This window comes from Xylona heveae (genome assembly GCF_001619985.1).
Source record: "Xylona heveae TC161 unplaced genomic scaffold L228scaffold_1, whole genome shotgun sequence".
NCBI lineage: Eukaryota > Fungi > Ascomycota > Xylonomycetes > Xylonales > Xylonaceae > Xylona > Xylona heveae.
The window spans coordinates 2,428,554-2,442,753 of NW_017264193.1; the positions used below are offsets into that span (position 1 = coordinate 2,428,554).

At 48.9% G+C, this 14,200-nt stretch overlaps 8 protein-coding genes across 8 annotated transcripts; 3 read left to right on the plus strand and 5 right to left on the minus strand.

The window, feature by feature from the left end:
- Positions 1 to 1,192: 1,192 nt before the first annotated feature.
- L228DRAFT_16797 (hypothetical protein) lies at positions 1,193 to 2,085 on the minus strand. Its single transcript, XM_018329450.1, has one exon. It carries the CDS (start codon positions 1,896 to 1,898, stop codon positions 1,398 to 1,400), a length of 501 nt encoding a protein of 166 aa, XP_018192235.1. The 5' UTR covers positions 1,899 to 2,085; the 3' UTR covers positions 1,193 to 1,397.
- Positions 2,086 to 2,672: 587 nt separating this feature from the next.
- L228DRAFT_243183 (uracil-5-carboxylate decarboxylase) lies at positions 2,673 to 4,073 on the minus strand. The gene has a single exon (XM_018331627.1). It carries the CDS (start codon positions 3,891 to 3,893, stop codon positions 2,766 to 2,768), a length of 1,128 nt encoding a protein of 375 aa, XP_018192236.1. The 5' UTR covers positions 3,894 to 4,073; the 3' UTR covers positions 2,673 to 2,765.
- Positions 4,074 to 4,723: 650 nt separating this feature from the next.
- Positions 4,724 to 6,004, plus strand: L228DRAFT_279854 (thymine dioxygenase). The gene is made up of 3 exons (XM_018335728.1): positions 4,724 to 4,841; positions 4,927 to 5,539; positions 5,604 to 6,004. Exons 1-3 carry the CDS (start codon positions 4,788 to 4,790, stop codon positions 5,960 to 5,962), a joined length of 1,026 nt encoding a protein of 341 aa, XP_018192237.1. The 5' UTR covers positions 4,724 to 4,787; the 3' UTR covers positions 5,963 to 6,004.
- L228DRAFT_16814 (hypothetical protein) lies at positions 5,834 to 7,586 on the minus strand. The gene is made up of 2 exons (XM_018329452.1): positions 7,298 to 7,586; positions 5,834 to 7,244 (listed from the first exon to the last, which is right to left on the minus strand). Exon 2 carries the CDS (start codon positions 7,213 to 7,215, stop codon positions 6,118 to 6,120), a length of 1,098 nt encoding a protein of 365 aa, XP_018192238.1. The 5' UTR covers positions 7,216 to 7,244; positions 7,298 to 7,586; the 3' UTR covers positions 5,834 to 6,117.
- Positions 7,587 to 8,459: 873 nt separating this feature from the next.
- On the minus strand, positions 8,460 to 9,417 carry L228DRAFT_16810 (hypothetical protein). The gene has a single exon (XM_018329451.1). It carries the CDS (start codon positions 9,230 to 9,232, stop codon positions 8,726 to 8,728), a length of 507 nt encoding a protein of 168 aa, XP_018192239.1. The 5' UTR covers positions 9,233 to 9,417; the 3' UTR covers positions 8,460 to 8,725.
- A 145-nt stretch (positions 9,418 to 9,562) lies between these two features.
- On the plus strand, positions 9,563 to 11,050 carry L228DRAFT_279856 (LmbE-like protein). The gene is made up of 3 exons (XM_018335729.1): positions 9,563 to 9,904; positions 10,248 to 10,350; positions 10,427 to 11,050. The coding sequence occupies exons 1-3, from the start codon at positions 9,688 to 9,690 to the stop codon at positions 10,971 to 10,973; spliced, it is 867 nt and encodes a 288-aa protein (XP_018192240.1). The 5' UTR covers positions 9,563 to 9,687; the 3' UTR covers positions 10,974 to 11,050.
- Positions 11,029 to 13,216, minus strand: L228DRAFT_243190 (hypothetical protein). The gene has a single exon (XM_018331628.1). It carries the CDS (start codon positions 13,153 to 13,155, stop codon positions 11,197 to 11,199), a length of 1,959 nt encoding a protein of 652 aa, XP_018192241.1. The 5' UTR covers positions 13,156 to 13,216; the 3' UTR covers positions 11,029 to 11,196.
- A 133-nt stretch (positions 13,217 to 13,349) lies between these two features.
- Positions 13,350 to 14,172, plus strand: L228DRAFT_243191 (Sm-like ribonucleo protein). The gene is made up of 4 exons (XM_018331629.1): positions 13,350 to 13,534; positions 13,608 to 13,700; positions 13,762 to 13,798; positions 13,856 to 14,172. Exons 1-4 carry the CDS (start codon positions 13,409 to 13,411, stop codon positions 13,894 to 13,896), a joined length of 297 nt encoding a protein of 98 aa, XP_018192242.1. The 5' UTR covers positions 13,350 to 13,408; the 3' UTR covers positions 13,897 to 14,172.
- The last annotated feature ends 28 nt before the right edge of the window (positions 14,173 to 14,200 follow it).

Consider the following 14,200-nt stretch of genomic DNA (forward strand, 5'->3'; position numbering starts at 1 on the left):
GATGCAGTTATCAGATTTATAATTTTTTTTTATCAGATCTCTCGTCCAGTCTAGTCCAGCCCAGTCCAGCCAACCTTTGTGTTCCTGACTACCTCCATAGTGTTTGACCATTTCCTACTACTGTACCTTACCTTGTTCCGGTACAGATCAATGCGACGATCATTTGTGTACTATGTACTATGTACGGTGTAAGTATGGCCAATATATTCCCTGCCCTGACGCACATGCTACCATGCTACACATTACTTCGACATTATTACCACATACCTACATTCAGACTTCACTTTTTTTTTTCCAGGTTGTTATTTGTCTATACTCTACTTCGTATACTCTATACCGCGCTATAAAGTAATAGAGTAACAGCTATGATGCCATTGTTCAATGAATCCAAAGAAAATTTTACGTAATGTTTACTACCGTTGTACGGGCACTCTGTAACTCTGTAGCCAATACTTTTGTGTGTACGATGAGCATGGTGTACTTGCTGGTTGTCAGGCACAGGCACAGGCACGGGCACGGGCACGGGCACGTGGGCGCCTGGTACTGGCAAATTTTTTTCTTTGTTCTTCCTCGCCAGTACGGTGTGTAGTGTGCACGCACAATTCTTTCAAAACGCGCTAAACAATTTTCTTGCCACTTGGTAAGAGTAGTCTGCTTGGTCCGTTGTCCGCCAAAAGTCGTTCTAAATAGCGGGACGAAGCGTCCTGGCATTAGACCGAACACCAGGTATCGTAGTATGAGTACCCTTCAGTTTAGGGCGGAATTATTGCACTGTGTTGTGTTCTGCTACTGTACGTACTCGCTAAGTTGACTGTTGACCGCACAAGACTTTGCAGATTTTGTCGCTTCGATGGAGCAGGTGTAAATATTTTCAAATTTCTTTGGTCTGATATTCTGCCCATATTAATGTTATGGTCATTATTTTATACAACATACTCGATATCAAGTGCAAGTAATATTACACTAGTATTACAGTATAGGCTCACTTTATACCACATCCCTCATGTAAATCGATGGAAATGTGTACAAAGTACACTGGACAACAAACTGGAGGAACCTGACGAGCAATATTAAAAAACAATACAAATGACGCAATTTCTTTTCCTTTTCCTCTTCCTCTCTTAATGGACTTGAGTACGAAGTAGCGGTATAGAAGATCAATACCAACATACATGGGACATCCAAGCATCATGCATCTACATCGTGAAGAAACAACAGACTCCGATTCGACAGAAACTGTCAAAACTTGACATCTGACATCTCGTCAACTCGACAAGACTACAGTGTACTCAGACGAGTACTCGTCCAATTAGTCCTGTGCAGGCCATGTTCCACAATAAATTATACCATGGGACCATCAAAAGACGCGATATCCATTAGGTAATGCTAAATGGCTATTATGCAACTAACTCTCGAGTACGCAACCATACAAACAATTTTTTTGCCCTCTTTTTTTTTTTTTCAATGGACGTACTTTGTACCTCCGACCTCTGTTCGTAGTGGGCAAGGTAAGTTAGGTAACTTACAACAACGAAGACAACGACGACGAACAACTCCGTTCTCCATCGGTGGTCCCCGATGTCCGTGTATTTCGTACTTTGTACTAGCAGCAGCATTGGGTAGTAGGTAATACTACGTAGGTAGAGAGGACCTTTGTCGTTGAGTATATACAGACGTGTACTACGTAGCATCATGAAACCCCTACTCCGACTCCGACTCCTACTCCTCGCTCCAGGGCTCCTACGCGTCAATCGAGGGGAAAATTGCATGATCCCTGGAAAGAAAAAACAGGGCACATGGAAACTGGAAGGAAGAAAAAAAGAACCAGCGAGGCAGGGGGAAACCTGGGTGTTTGGATCGTCGATTTGCTGATCGCTGCGGCGTACTAAATGATCCATGGACGGAATACTCGTAGGATGCCAACATGCACAGGCTGCATGGTTCGCAAGGCGTCAAGGCTTCGTTCCCTCGTTCGTCTCGAGGCTCGGTGGATTGGTGCGAGGTGCCAAGCTCAGGACCACTAAGGTTCTTGCGTCGACATCACGTTGTTTGATTTTCCCTCCTCTCTCGCCTGCATCCGAAATAAGGCGAGCTTGGTGCGAGGTGCGAGGTGCAAGGTGCATACTTGTTCGTTGTGAGTGTCCACAGTCCCTTGGTCCACATCGGTCCTCGACCGACTTCCCACATTAATTTATTGTCCAACTACGCAATCCTGGTTCTTCCCCCCACCTCTGCTCCCTCGTCCCTTTTTCTTTAGGTAAACAAACGACCCATGGACCGATCCGTACGTCTCGCTCACAAGAATGGCGCTCCGCTTCCCCACACCCGCAAATATTTTTTTTTTTCAACACGACAGGGAAAAACAACAGAAAAAGCCTGTTCATGGCGTGTTGTTGCGGATGAGTCTGAAACTCAACCATCCCTTGTCCCCAGTCTGGGATTGATCGCTGCTCGGCATGGGCCTGCTCCCTACCGCGGAACGTCTTGCATCGGAGTGCGGGCCGCGCCAGGATCAAAATTTTTTTTTTCTTTCTCTCTTTGCATCCACCTCCCCCCTGTGGCTTCGTTTTTCAAAGGGGCCCCCTGCATGACACGATACTCGAGTATTGAAACGTAATGCAGTCACAGTACCTCTGTGCTGTACTGCAATGAAGTAGTAGTGCTGCACTCAGAAACGGGTCGCTCTTGAACCCACTCCGTAAGAGCCATAACACAAACGTAAATGAAACGTAAGGAATTATCGATCGAATGATACTCTTCGTCAATTACGCGTGCTTCAATCCAAGAACCCGGATGGCATTCCCGCCTAGCACGCCCTCTGCGAGGTCCTGCTCACGACCAACAGCTGCGTGAATTGCTTGGTAGTTTGTGCGCACGCTCAACCACTCCGTCTCGCCTTCTTCCAGCGGTGGGAAGAAAGGGTGGTCAGTGCCAAACATGACTCTGTCGGCGCCCGAAGCCTCAATCGCCGCTCGCAGGCCTATCTCGGAATACACGACCGCATCAAGGTAAACATTCTTGCTGAGCACATCCCACACGCTGCGGCGGCGGCGGGGAGCTTTGTTCGCATCTCCGCTGTTTGCCTGCTTCTTCATCAGATGCGCATCATGCGCAATGCAGCTCTCAATCCGGCCCGCGAGGAACGGCAGCGTTCCACCGCTATGCGCAAGAAGGACCTGGAGATCGGGAAACCTATCCCACACGCCGCTCAGGAGCATCCGGGTCACGGCGACGGTCGTCTCGAGCGGAAAGCCCAATGCCAGCGGCAAGACGTGCCCATAGTCGCCTGCGCGAGGGCCGTATACTGACACGGGCAGGCCGTAATGCGGGTGCAAGAAGACCAGCAGTCGCTGCGCCTGGAGCGCAGCATAGATGGGATCCAGCGCGGGGTCGTCTAGGCCCGAGCCAAGCCCCGATGTCCCCATGATGATTCCCCGCATATATGGCAGTTGCTTGAGCCGGGCAATCTCCGCCACGACGACCTCAGTGGACGCGGATAACGGCAATGCTCCAAACGCATATAGTCGTCCGGGAGCATTCTGCGCACAGACGGCATTCATGTCATCGTTGATGCGCTGCGCGGCAGGCCCAGCCTCGTCCGCGCTTAGAAAGTCCAGCCATGGGTTCGCGAGCGATATGACGGATATGTCAATCTTATGGGCGTCCATGAATGCGATCTTCTCCTTGATATCGTAGTAGGCGGGGCCGACAGGACGTCCGCGCGCCGTCGAGGGCCGCGACGGATCGTCTTCGCCCGGTAGAATGATCAGCCGTGATGATGATGTGTCTGGTGGGAATGTGCGCACGTAGGGTACAGAGCTCCGCGAGCGGAGGAGGTCCATATAGGCAGGCGGATATACGTGTGTGTGAACGTCAACAACTGGCGTGGTCATTGTGATTTGATCTGCCGGTCTCGTAGCAAATGTAAATGTGAGTATTGTGTATTGTGTGTATTGTATCGTGTTGTATACGCGCACTGTAATATTGTATGCAGCGAAGATGAGCTCAATGCCAAAACAAAGTTAAATGCACTCGTGAAACCAGAATAAACGCCACAAGTGCATACAGAAGTAACACAACAGACAAGAGATGAGGTCCAAGCAAAGTTTAGAGCCTCAACAGGGTGATTGTTCTGGGGATGACGGAAGCTAATCTGACATGGCGTCCATACAACGTATGTATGTTTATCTTCCGGCCAGCCCCCCTCATTTCGACCTTTTTCTTATCTGCTGTGCTATCTCCTTTTTCACCTGTCCCTTGCATTTGGCATGCCGTTAGTCGTCCGCCGTTCCCGCACCACCATCTTCTTTGGGGATTTTCCTCCCTCCCCATGCCACGGGAAAGATATGGTGCTTGCAGCTGTAGAGATAAGACGGGGCTCATGGACTTCCCTATTTGGGGACGGACTCCCCCTGCACGACCTCTGATAATGCTTATTATCAGCCAGTCATGGCAGATATCTCTCCAATTATCATCCCACTTCTTATCTCTGACCATGAGTGGCACGGCCCTTGAACAAATAGGCTGTAACTTACCTGTGTAACAAAAATATGCACGATAGAGTACCATGCGCGCAGAGCCTCAAAGTGCGGGGTGATGGTGGTGATGCTACACGACTAGAACTTAACCACCTAGCTTCCCAGAGATGAAATAGGTCTTTTAGGTGCTTTATTTTATAATTTACAGACTATATTGTAGTCATCTTCTTTTCGTTATCCCTGCAAAAAGACAGTGACAGTCGTTGGTTGTTTCTGCGTATTTTACCATTCGACACATCGGCTTATCAAATGGCTCCAGGTCTTGTGGATGCCGCTGTCGCTGAAGACAACCTGGTGATACCTGTAAACATATACTGATCCTTGGAGTATAGTGGTTTGGATATCATATCTGGTAATATAAACTGACTAGCTATGGTTGCAACTACAGCTCGTTGACTTCTCCCGCTTCCTGCACGGGACCAATGCTGAAAAGCAGTCGACTGCTCGAGCCATTGCCGATGGATTTCGAACCGCTGGCTTCATCTACATTAAGAATCATGGGATCCCTCCAGAGACAGTAGCCCGCGCATTCAGCGAGTCTGCCGACTTCTTCAACCGCCCTAGAGAACAAAAAGAGGAACTGGCTTGGAGCGGACCGCAATCAAACCGGGGTTATATTGCGCAGGGCCGAGAAAAGGTCACGCAGCTAGTGGACGAGGAAGAGGTCAAGAAGCTCAGAGCGCAAGTGCCAGATCTTAAAGAGAGTCTTGAAATTGGCAGGGAAGGAGAAGAAGGCAGGCCCAATCACTGGCCGGACCACTTTGACGAGCACGGCAAAGTCTTCAAAGACATTATGATTGATTTCTTCGACCTGTGCAATGAGCTCCATCGACAGATTATGCGGGCGATAGCTCTGGGAATGGGCATCGACCTGAGCTACTTTGATGAATATACAGGCGATAAATCCAACACGCTGCGACTGTTGCATTATCCCGCCGTAGAAAAAGAAATCTTTCTCAAGAACAAAGCCCAGGTCAGAGCTGGAGAGCACTCCGATTATGGCGAGTATCATGGACTAAATGCACCGTACGACAAATAGGTCAACTATGGCTAATGACTGAACAGGATCAATCACTCTCCTCTTCCAAGATATGCGTGGAGGATTGCAAGTCAAGAGCCCGAACGGCAATTTTGTCAATGCCACGCCCTTGCCAGGAACCATTGTCATCAATGCTGGTGATTTGTTGGAACGGTGGTCCAATGATTCGATAAAGAGCACCAAGCACCGCGTTATTGAGCCCCCAACTCCGCCCGAGGCTGGGGAGTATCCTGCAAGATATTCCATTGCTTATTTCTGCAATCCTGGCGCCAGCAAATATATCGAAGCTATTCCCGGCACTTTTGAAAAGGAAGGGAAAAAGTATCCTGGCGTGTATGCTGGGGAATATCTGGCGCAGCGATTAGCTGCAACACTCAGCTACTAAAATCCAAGTTGTTGCTGTCGTTAGGTGTCTTGCTATTGCGAGCAATTCATTGCCCTTATTCAAGACAACAATAGAAAAAAAGCCAACCCTTCTGTAGACGGAGTCTCCACTCATCTCCAGTAAGAGGACTCTTCGTTTATGAATTTATTAAAATATCAAATTTTCGAAAGCGATTCACAGTGTTTTGCCGAGTGCCCTGTTTCGTCCTCGTCGTCGTCTAGTTCGCAGAGTATTTGCCATCCAACAAGGCTCCAAATCTCCTGTTGAAACCACTCCGTGCCATCATAGATCACTGATCCAGGAGTGTTGATGCTCGAAGCGGGCTTTGGAAGTGCAGGAAGCCGAAAACAATCTTGAAATGCCTCGTGACCGCTGCCAAAGATAGCATTGACCAAGGTACTCTGGAGCCGTCGTTGAGCGTTTTGCACAAGGATCCCTCTAGAAGATTGATGCGTTACGTCCTCTGACTGGCAGCCAAGTAGAGGCAAAATTTGCTTCAATAATACTACTAGATAATAAGCATCCTTTTGTCGAGCAAGGTTTTCGATTTCTGCTTGAGACTTGTTCTTCCCGTTGATATGAGGTCGAGGTGAGGTCTTTTCACTTTGATGATCCCGATCATACTCTTCATCAAAAACAAATGTACACAGTAGCTTTCCGACGCGACTCAGGAGCACAAATGCAAGTCCTTCGAGAAGCTGCGAATGCAAAGACCTTTTCATGTCCAAGCACGAAAAGAGTATCACCAAAAAATGAGATATTTGACCTTGAAAGTCATCTTTGCTACTTATGCCATTTTGATTATGGGGGCACTGTTCCGCATTTTGCGTTTTCCGTCTCGCCGTCTTCTTTTTCTTGGCTTGTTCGGCCTGAGTAAGTGAGACGGAATGGATGTAATCGAGGAATTTGCTGAACAAATGGATGAGAGCATGGGCAACCTGTCCGCCCTGATGCGCTCCATCTGGATTCTCTCCAATTTTGTCCAAGGATTTTAATATGTTTGGCACCATTCGATACAAACATCGGAAAGCTGTCTCAGTATCTTCCATTCGCTTTGCGTTGAATGTTGCTGAAATTATTGCTTTTTTGGCAGAACGGGCCTGTTGATTGCGAAAAGCAGCTACAATTTCAGGCCGTCCATTTAATTGTAACACTGATGACGCAGTGAAAACCTCTATTGCTGAACAAAGGGCACAAGTCGCCATACACAGCTCAGAAACATCCATTTTTCGCCGTTGTTGAAGCCGGGTCATAGTGTAAAAATGACTCAAGACGGTTGTGCCTGCGCTTGACTATAAACCCTCGGAGCCAAATCAAGGCTTGAGTCAGACTCACCTTGTGGTACAGTGTTAAGCTCTTCAGCGAATGCGGGATCATTGGGATCTCCCACGGTCTGAGGTCCACTATCCAATGGTCCAGAATTGATATCCTGACAAGTGGGCTGCTTCAACCTTGCCCGCTTACCGTTGCATTTCTGCAAATTGATATTCTCTTGATCATTCTTTCGTTTCTTTTGAATCGGCGGAGGGCAGATTGATGCCTGGGAATGTCTGAGTTGCGCTCGTAGCGCATCGTTTCGTCTTTCGAGTTCAAAAAGCTTATCTCGTAGTTCTGCCTGTTCCTTCTCCACCCGTTGAAAAGCCTCCTTCCAGAAGCCTGCGCCGTCGACGTGTCTGTCATTGCAGGCGGCCAGATCCGGACTCTTGCCTTCCTTGATGTGCTTTTTCAGATTGATCAAGTGCTCTACATGCCGGTTAGCCCACTGATATACCCACAGAAAGAAGCCATGTAAGTCCCTCTTATCTGTTGTCCTGGAGGTTTGGACTTGACAATTGCGAGGGCTATAGCGAGGACTTGTGGTGACGGTAAAGGGCGAATGCTGCGGCCTTGACGTGTTTCGGCCATTGAATAGAAGAGCGCGTAGAAGAGTAGCGGAGCAGAATTAATCGGCGCTCGGGCGATAGTAAAAAGAGCTTGGACTGTGAGAAAAGTGACCCCCTGAGGCGGATATAACACCCCACAGGTATGCTAGATCAAAACGGATGCCGCCAATACGAGTCAAACGTTTCATTACGATAAATACTTGAAGGGACAAATTGCAATACAGAACTTTGAAATAGCATGAGTGTATCATGAAATTATGATGGAATCCCGAAATACAATTTACATGATTGAATAACCTCTCCACCAAAGCCATCCACCTACCGTTGCCAAGTTTGCTACTGCCCATCCTAGACGCAGTTCAATTATGCTCCAAATCCATAATGTACCGAGCGGAGGAGCGCGCTTCATTACAGCATAGTATGCTTGCCTATTGGCTGCATGGACGACATAGCAGCCAGAGGCTGTGGAGAGTACAAAGAAGAGGAACTGGTGAAGAAGATCGCCGAGCAAGATGTTATGGATAAAGAGGGCGCCACGAGATAAGCCAGGCGGCACCCTTGACGAAGACGCTGGCTTATAAGGGCGGAGGTAGTAGACAAGAGCGAGAAGTGCTGTTTGGAAATGGGAAATGAGTTAGTATTCCGTTCTTAACTGCGGCGAAGCCGCGTCTTTTCGAGTTAATCTGTTTATCTAGGCCAGTACGTTTAATAGTGTTGAATAGGCGTAAATTCCACGGTGCGAAAGACAAATGTCTATTTGCTATCCAAGCAATTCTTGAAAAGACCCATAGTTCGTGTCCATGGACTGCATCGTATGGAAAGGGCTGGAAAGGGCTTGCGTATGTAGGAGTCCTTTCCCTATAGAGGAGCTGTTGGTCGTTTACTCACCTGGAGCTGCCGTCAACGTTCTCTCCCATATTTCAGGCCACACAATGTCCTGGCGATACTGCTGATGTATGAGAACATCCAGTGTAAAATGTACCATGGTCATGGTAATAGCAAAGAATACAGCCTGACCAAAGCGGCCTATTGGCTCATCCAATTGCTTCCCTTGCCCAGTACTCCTTCTTTTGCTCTGTTCTCCCTTGCTCCCTGTGCCTCCGAATGCCTTTTGAATGTCCAATTCTGATATTTTGACTTGCTCATTGTCTTTGTTGCCCTCTGATGAAAGAGCATTTGCAGTGCTGCCTGCTGCTGAATCACCATTCTTGGGAAAGGGTGTGCCTTGGTTCAGCAGTGCTTGCCGCTCCTCTGCCAATTGCAGCAGGGTCTTTCCTTCAGGTGTCCGCCGTTCGGGATGTACGAGCGGTATCGACGAGGAGCTGGAGGTGGTAGAGCTGGCATTTGTGTCATCACGAGCAGCAGCTCGGCGCTGAGCACGGTTCATCTCTGACTTGCCGTTGTCGTATTTCCGAGTATGAATTTGCTGAAGACTTGGCTGGCTGCTGTTAATTTGTGCTGGAGAGTATTTCCGATCGAGAGACGTAGGCCCGACAGTCTGTGTATTTCTATGATGGAGCAGGCACTTCTGTCAGTTGATGCAAGTCGTGAACTGGTGCTTCGGGCAATTTTCGTAGCTGGAGGTTTAGCTAGCTTTAACTACAGGTCCGGTGCTTATAATACTTTCTTAACCATCGGCTTCTCCTCGGTCCGTCTCCGCTTCCGGTCCCTTAGACTCCGTGATCTCCAAGGCACTGAACGTCAACATCCAATTGACATACCGACCACTTTTCTCCCGTCAATGAAGAACAATTTACTAGATTTGTTCTCGATCATTCATCTTATGCTGTGTCTCTCATAGCAAATCTTTTACAGCCTCATAAATTTGTTGACGCCGCCAAAATGCAATGGACAACTCTGGGGGCTGTCCCATTAGCTATCTTACTCTGCTGGCTCTACACAATCATGGCCCAGCGCTCTTTTCCTACGCTCACCAATAAGCGCATTGTTCTGTTGATTGCACATCCCGACGATGAAGCAATGTTCTTTGCGCCGACCCTGTTATCATTGACAGAGCGAAGTAAAGGGAATCATGTCAAGATCCTATGTTTGAGCAGCGGTATGTTTTTTTGCTGAAGCATATTGTTTACGTGATTGGTTTTAAATGCAATAATTGTCTTTTGCACTTCTTTCACTTTGCACAGTTTATTTTCGATTGAATTGGTTAAGAAGCCCCCCTGTTGAGCTTCCCATGTATTCTTTTGAGCACTTAGTTGTTCTCACATGGCATGCCTTTCCCTTTGGTACTCTATGTTTCTTTCATCAAGTTGAGCTATACAAATCGAGTCCGAAACACTCGTATCCGGAACACTATTATCTGCTATCTGTTCATACTCCTATGCTCATATATCCACCTCAAATGGTCTCCTTTGCTCATGACCTTCTGACTTCTCAACTACCAGGGAACGCCGATGGACTAGGATCCATACGCAAAAAAGAGCTAGTCAAAAGCGGACTGCACCTCGGTCTACGGAGCGAGGACGACGTCTTAGTTCTCGATGACCCGTAAGCTACCATTTCAACATCTTCTGATGAATGCTGCTATACATTTGCACCACCTACTGACCCTAACGCCCGTTAGCAACTTCCCGGACAGCATGACAATCAAATGGTCTCCTCCGCTTATAAGCTCAATCCTCAATGCATTCTTCGTCCCGTCATCTGGATCCTCAAAATCCAAATCAGCCAGCTCTTTTGCACAGTCGTCAAGTCCACCTACTCCTTCCATTGACGTAATCATAACGTTCGACGCCCATGGCATATCTTCCCACCCAAACCACATCTCACTGTACCATGGGGCACGGCATTTTCTGAGTAGCCTCAAGAGCACTCACCCGGGCTGGGCAGACCCGATAGCCCTATACACCTTGCGCACGACCTTTATTCTCCGAAAGTATCTGTCTGTGCTGGACACGCCGCTGACAGTCCTCCTGTCCTTGTTCTCGCGCAAGAAGGCAGGATCTACGCCTACGCCGCTCATGTTTGTCAGTGGTCCGCTCGCGTACGGCAGAGCCCAGCGAGCCATGACCCATGCGCATAAGAGTCAAATGGTGTGGTTTCGCTGGGGCTGGATAGGATTGAGCCGGTATATGGTTGTCAACGATTTGAATAAGGAGCGCGTTATTTAGCACCGTACTCTTGCTCCGTTGAAAACTCTTATTTGTATCCATTTGAACAGTAGATAGGGTTCGAAAAGTTCTATACCATTGTATTGTACAAAAATAATTATAAACACCTAAACGCTCTGTAGGTCTCTGTGACCGATGACGATACCATACAAAAATAAGAAGAGAGATGATGATGATGATGATGATACTATACAGGATACGTGAATATCGAAGTGCCCGGTCTCTATTCCACGCTAGGAGATTCTTCTTTCCTGACCGCCTTGTGAGGTTTGCGGGAATCCTTTTGTTTCTTTGTCTGAGAAGTTTTACTCTCGGCATCTTCTGGCCGACTGTCAAACTCCACACGTCCTCCGCTCGTGTTATACTCGATGCGCTCAGGCATAAAAGATCTCCATTTTTCGATGATGTCAGGCAGTACCGTTCGTTCCCACGCATTATTCGGGCCAGCGGACCAGCGCCGACCGCCGAGCAACAACCGCATCCATCGGCGCACCATTTGATGGTTGCGGCTGCGTACTAGACGGCTCATCTCATAGTGAAAGCGCAGGCTTTCAATGGGCAAGCTGGACTCTTGTTCAGCTTGTTTGCGCTGAGCGCGGCTTTGTCCGTTTCTTGATCCTCGCACTGCGACGACTGTCTTGCGATATTTGTTGCTCGCCCGACGGAATTGTTTCACCGAGCGCGAATATAGCTCGATGCCCTCTTCCATACGGGCAAGCATCTGCCCGAGCATCTGCCTGTGGTACAGGTTCTTGACGTAGCGGTTGTACATGGGCACATTGGGACGCACATTGTAGGGTGGAGACGTCATTGTTTCCCAGAGCTGGCTGACGCTGGCGAGCGGGAGTTGGCCAATTTGCGGTCCGTCATGCCGGCGCTCGCCAGAGCGAGGAGTTGATAGGACGAATGTCCATTCGAAAAGCTGTGCCCATACCCGGAGCGGGATATCTATCTCGTACTGCCGTGCAATGTAGTCGACGAGTCGGATGGCAGTAGGAATGTCGTTGTTTGAGCCAAAAATGTGCGCAATAGCGAAGAGTAAGTCGTCGCCGGGGTATAGTGCCGAAGTGGCTTTGTCGAGTGGCACGACAGGCGCAAGGGTAGATTCGTCTGCGGCTTTGAGGAGTGCGTCGACGTCAACGTTCCACGCCTTTTTCAGGACAGATTTGACGCCGTCCATGTCGCCTTCACGGCCCATGGCTGTCATGAGGAGGGTGAACGTCCGTTCGTCGCCCTGCACGCCTTGTTGCACCATCTCATTGAACATTTGGAAAACCGTGCTTCGAATGCCCTGGCGCTTGACGCGAAAGCCTTCGAATCCAGGCAATGGCTCTGCAGTCTGCCGCATGGCCATGTTGTATGGCATGACACGCAGCTTGTGCCGTCGACCGGCGTGCGCGTGACCCGCCCAGCACCGCGCTGCGAGATAGTAATTGTAGCATGTCGTATTAGGCTGAACTTTGTCGCGCATCATGTCGAGCCAGATTCCATCTGCGGCTTCGCTATCGCCTACTGCCCGAGCGCATTTGAGAAGAAATGTGTAGTCTGTGAGATCGAGAGGGTGGTTCGCTCGCCGTCGTATCCGGGTCAGACGACGGATTGATCGCATGTATTCGCTGACTTCGACATCGAGGGGTTTTATGCCAAGAAGACGCACGTATGCTGTGCTGAGATCCTCGTGGAGCTCTTTTATGGGCTCGACGAAATAATCTGGATCGAGCATGCGGAGGATTTCAGTCAAGGTTGCCGGTGGGATTGACTGGATGAATTGCTCATCTTTGGAAGCCTCGAGAAAGACTTTCAGGAGAGTCTTGTGCTGCTTATTTCGAAGTGCGTAAAAGACTTTGTCTTTTGCGGAAAGAGGAGCAGGTTGAGAGATTGTAGTTCGCGGCGTAATTGTATGGGCAGCAAGTCCGTTCAGGATGGCAGAGGTTCTGCTTAGGCTTGGCGCCTGAGAGCCTTCTTGGGGTCCAGAGAAAGCAATTGGCTCCTTGAGCGAGGCTGATAATGCCTGCTCATGCTCTGGTGAAGCATGTGTGCTTGAGTTCCGGGTGTGAATCCCCTGGTCTGCAACTCGGCAGCGCCAGCATCGCCATGTCAGCGAATTATTTTCAGTCCGTGGACGGGTTCTTATGGCGAGACGAGACTCTATCGCCTCAAGGCGGACAAGGAGACTGGACATATGCCGTAAATCCAGCCCAGTCGCACGCCGGGGCACTCAATTGACGCAGCGGCGTTGACAAATGATGCTGGTTGGCGTACGCTACGGTGATGTTAATTTTCCTTAAGCATCGCTGGTGAACGAATTACAGTCGATTACCCGGTGTGCAAGCGATCGGCGAATCGAGACGCGAAATGTGTGCAAGAGCCGCGAATAATTCAACGGACGATTAGATCATTTCAATTCAGCACAAAAGCCATATCCACAAGAAACCATGGCTGACGCTGACGAGGGCGCGGGAGCTCCTGTTGCAGAGCCTCTGGACCTTGTTAGGCTCTCGCTCGACGAGGTGGTATTCGTCAAGTTGCGAGGAGATCGCGAGCTCAAGGGTCGTTTGCATGTTCGTTTTCTCCGTCGATTCTATCCAACAGAAGGCTTGCTTGAAAGGCATAGTACTAATGCGATATTTCTAGGCCTACGACAGTCACTGCAATTTGGTTCTAGGCGACGTTGAAGAGACGGTCTACATTGTCGAAGAGGACGAAGAAGAAGAGGAGACTATCAAGGTACAGAGCTCAGGACCCAGACATTTGGGGGGCGAACAAATGACTAATGTTTTGCGCGCAGACCATCAGGAAACAGTCAGAAATGCTGTTCGTACGAGGTATGCTATGATATTCTAATGATTTTCTTGCTTGACATATGCTCACACGTTGCATAGGAGATTCCGTCGTTCTCATCTCCCCGCAAGCTCCGTCATGACACACTGCGACCGAGCCCACATGATCGACAACCCCAATTCAATCACGACGGAATGAAATGGAACTGGATCGAGTGCTGCAATGCTGGTCCAAGGCAACAGCGACATGATATTATTACCCGGGAGGATGGACCAAGCAATCCGCCGAATTGGTTGCGGCGCAGCCAAGGGCGGAGTGGAAACGCAGTAACCTATCACATTGCATAAAGACCCCAGTTGTTGTATTCAATTTGAAAAGGAAAACAAAGTAATAATAAACTCAGCCTCAAGTTCAGACCTTTCAAATTGTAGCAATGAGTCAACATG

Bases quoted from the DNA above. Each gene is read 5' to 3' on its own strand.
- L228DRAFT_16797 (XM_018329450.1), bottom strand. From the start codon at position 1,898: ATGGATCATTTAGTACGCCGCAGCGATCAGCAAATCGACGATCCAAAC.
- L228DRAFT_243183 (XM_018331627.1), bottom strand. From the start codon at position 3,893: ATGACCACGCCAGTTGTTGACGTTCACACACACGTATATCCGCCTGCC.
- L228DRAFT_279854 (XM_018335728.1), top strand. From the start codon at position 4,788: ATGGCTCCAGGTCTTGTGGATGCCGCTGTCGCTGAAGACAACCTGGTG. The intron at 4,842-4,926 runs GTAAACATATAC...TTGCAACTACAG, and splicing joins AAGACAACCTGGTGATACCT to CTCGTTGACTTCTCCCGCTT. The intron at 5,540-5,603 runs GCGAGTATCATG...ATGACTGAACAG, and splicing joins TGGAGAGCACTCCGATTATG to GATCAATCACTCTCCTCTTC.
- L228DRAFT_16814 (XM_018329452.1), bottom strand. From the start codon at position 7,215: ATGACCCGGCTTCAACAACGGCGAAAAATGGATGTTTCTGAGCTGTGT.
- L228DRAFT_16810 (XM_018329451.1), bottom strand. From the start codon at position 9,232: ATGAACCGTGCTCAGCGCCGAGCTGCTGCTCGTGATGACACAAATGCC.
- L228DRAFT_279856 (XM_018335729.1), top strand. From the start codon at position 9,688: ATGCAATGGACAACTCTGGGGGCTGTCCCATTAGCTATCTTACTCTGC. The intron at 9,905-10,247 runs GTATGTTTTTTT...CTCAACTACCAG, and splicing joins GATCCTATGTTTGAGCAGCG to GGAACGCCGATGGACTAGGA. The intron at 10,351-10,426 runs GTAAGCTACCAT...AACGCCCGTTAG, and splicing joins GTCTTAGTTCTCGATGACCC to CAACTTCCCGGACAGCATGA.
- L228DRAFT_243190 (XM_018331628.1), bottom strand. From the start codon at position 13,155: ATGTCCAGTCTCCTTGTCCGCCTTGAGGCGATAGAGTCTCGTCTCGCC.
- L228DRAFT_243191 (XM_018331629.1), top strand. From the start codon at position 13,409: ATGGCTGACGCTGACGAGGGCGCGGGAGCTCCTGTTGCAGAGCCTCTG. The intron at 13,701-13,761 runs GTACAGAGCTCA...TTTTGCGCGCAG, and splicing joins AAGAAGAGGAGACTATCAAG to ACCATCAGGAAACAGTCAGA. The intron at 13,799-13,855 runs GTATGCTATGAT...CACGTTGCATAG, and splicing joins AGAAATGCTGTTCGTACGAG to GAGATTCCGTCGTTCTCATC.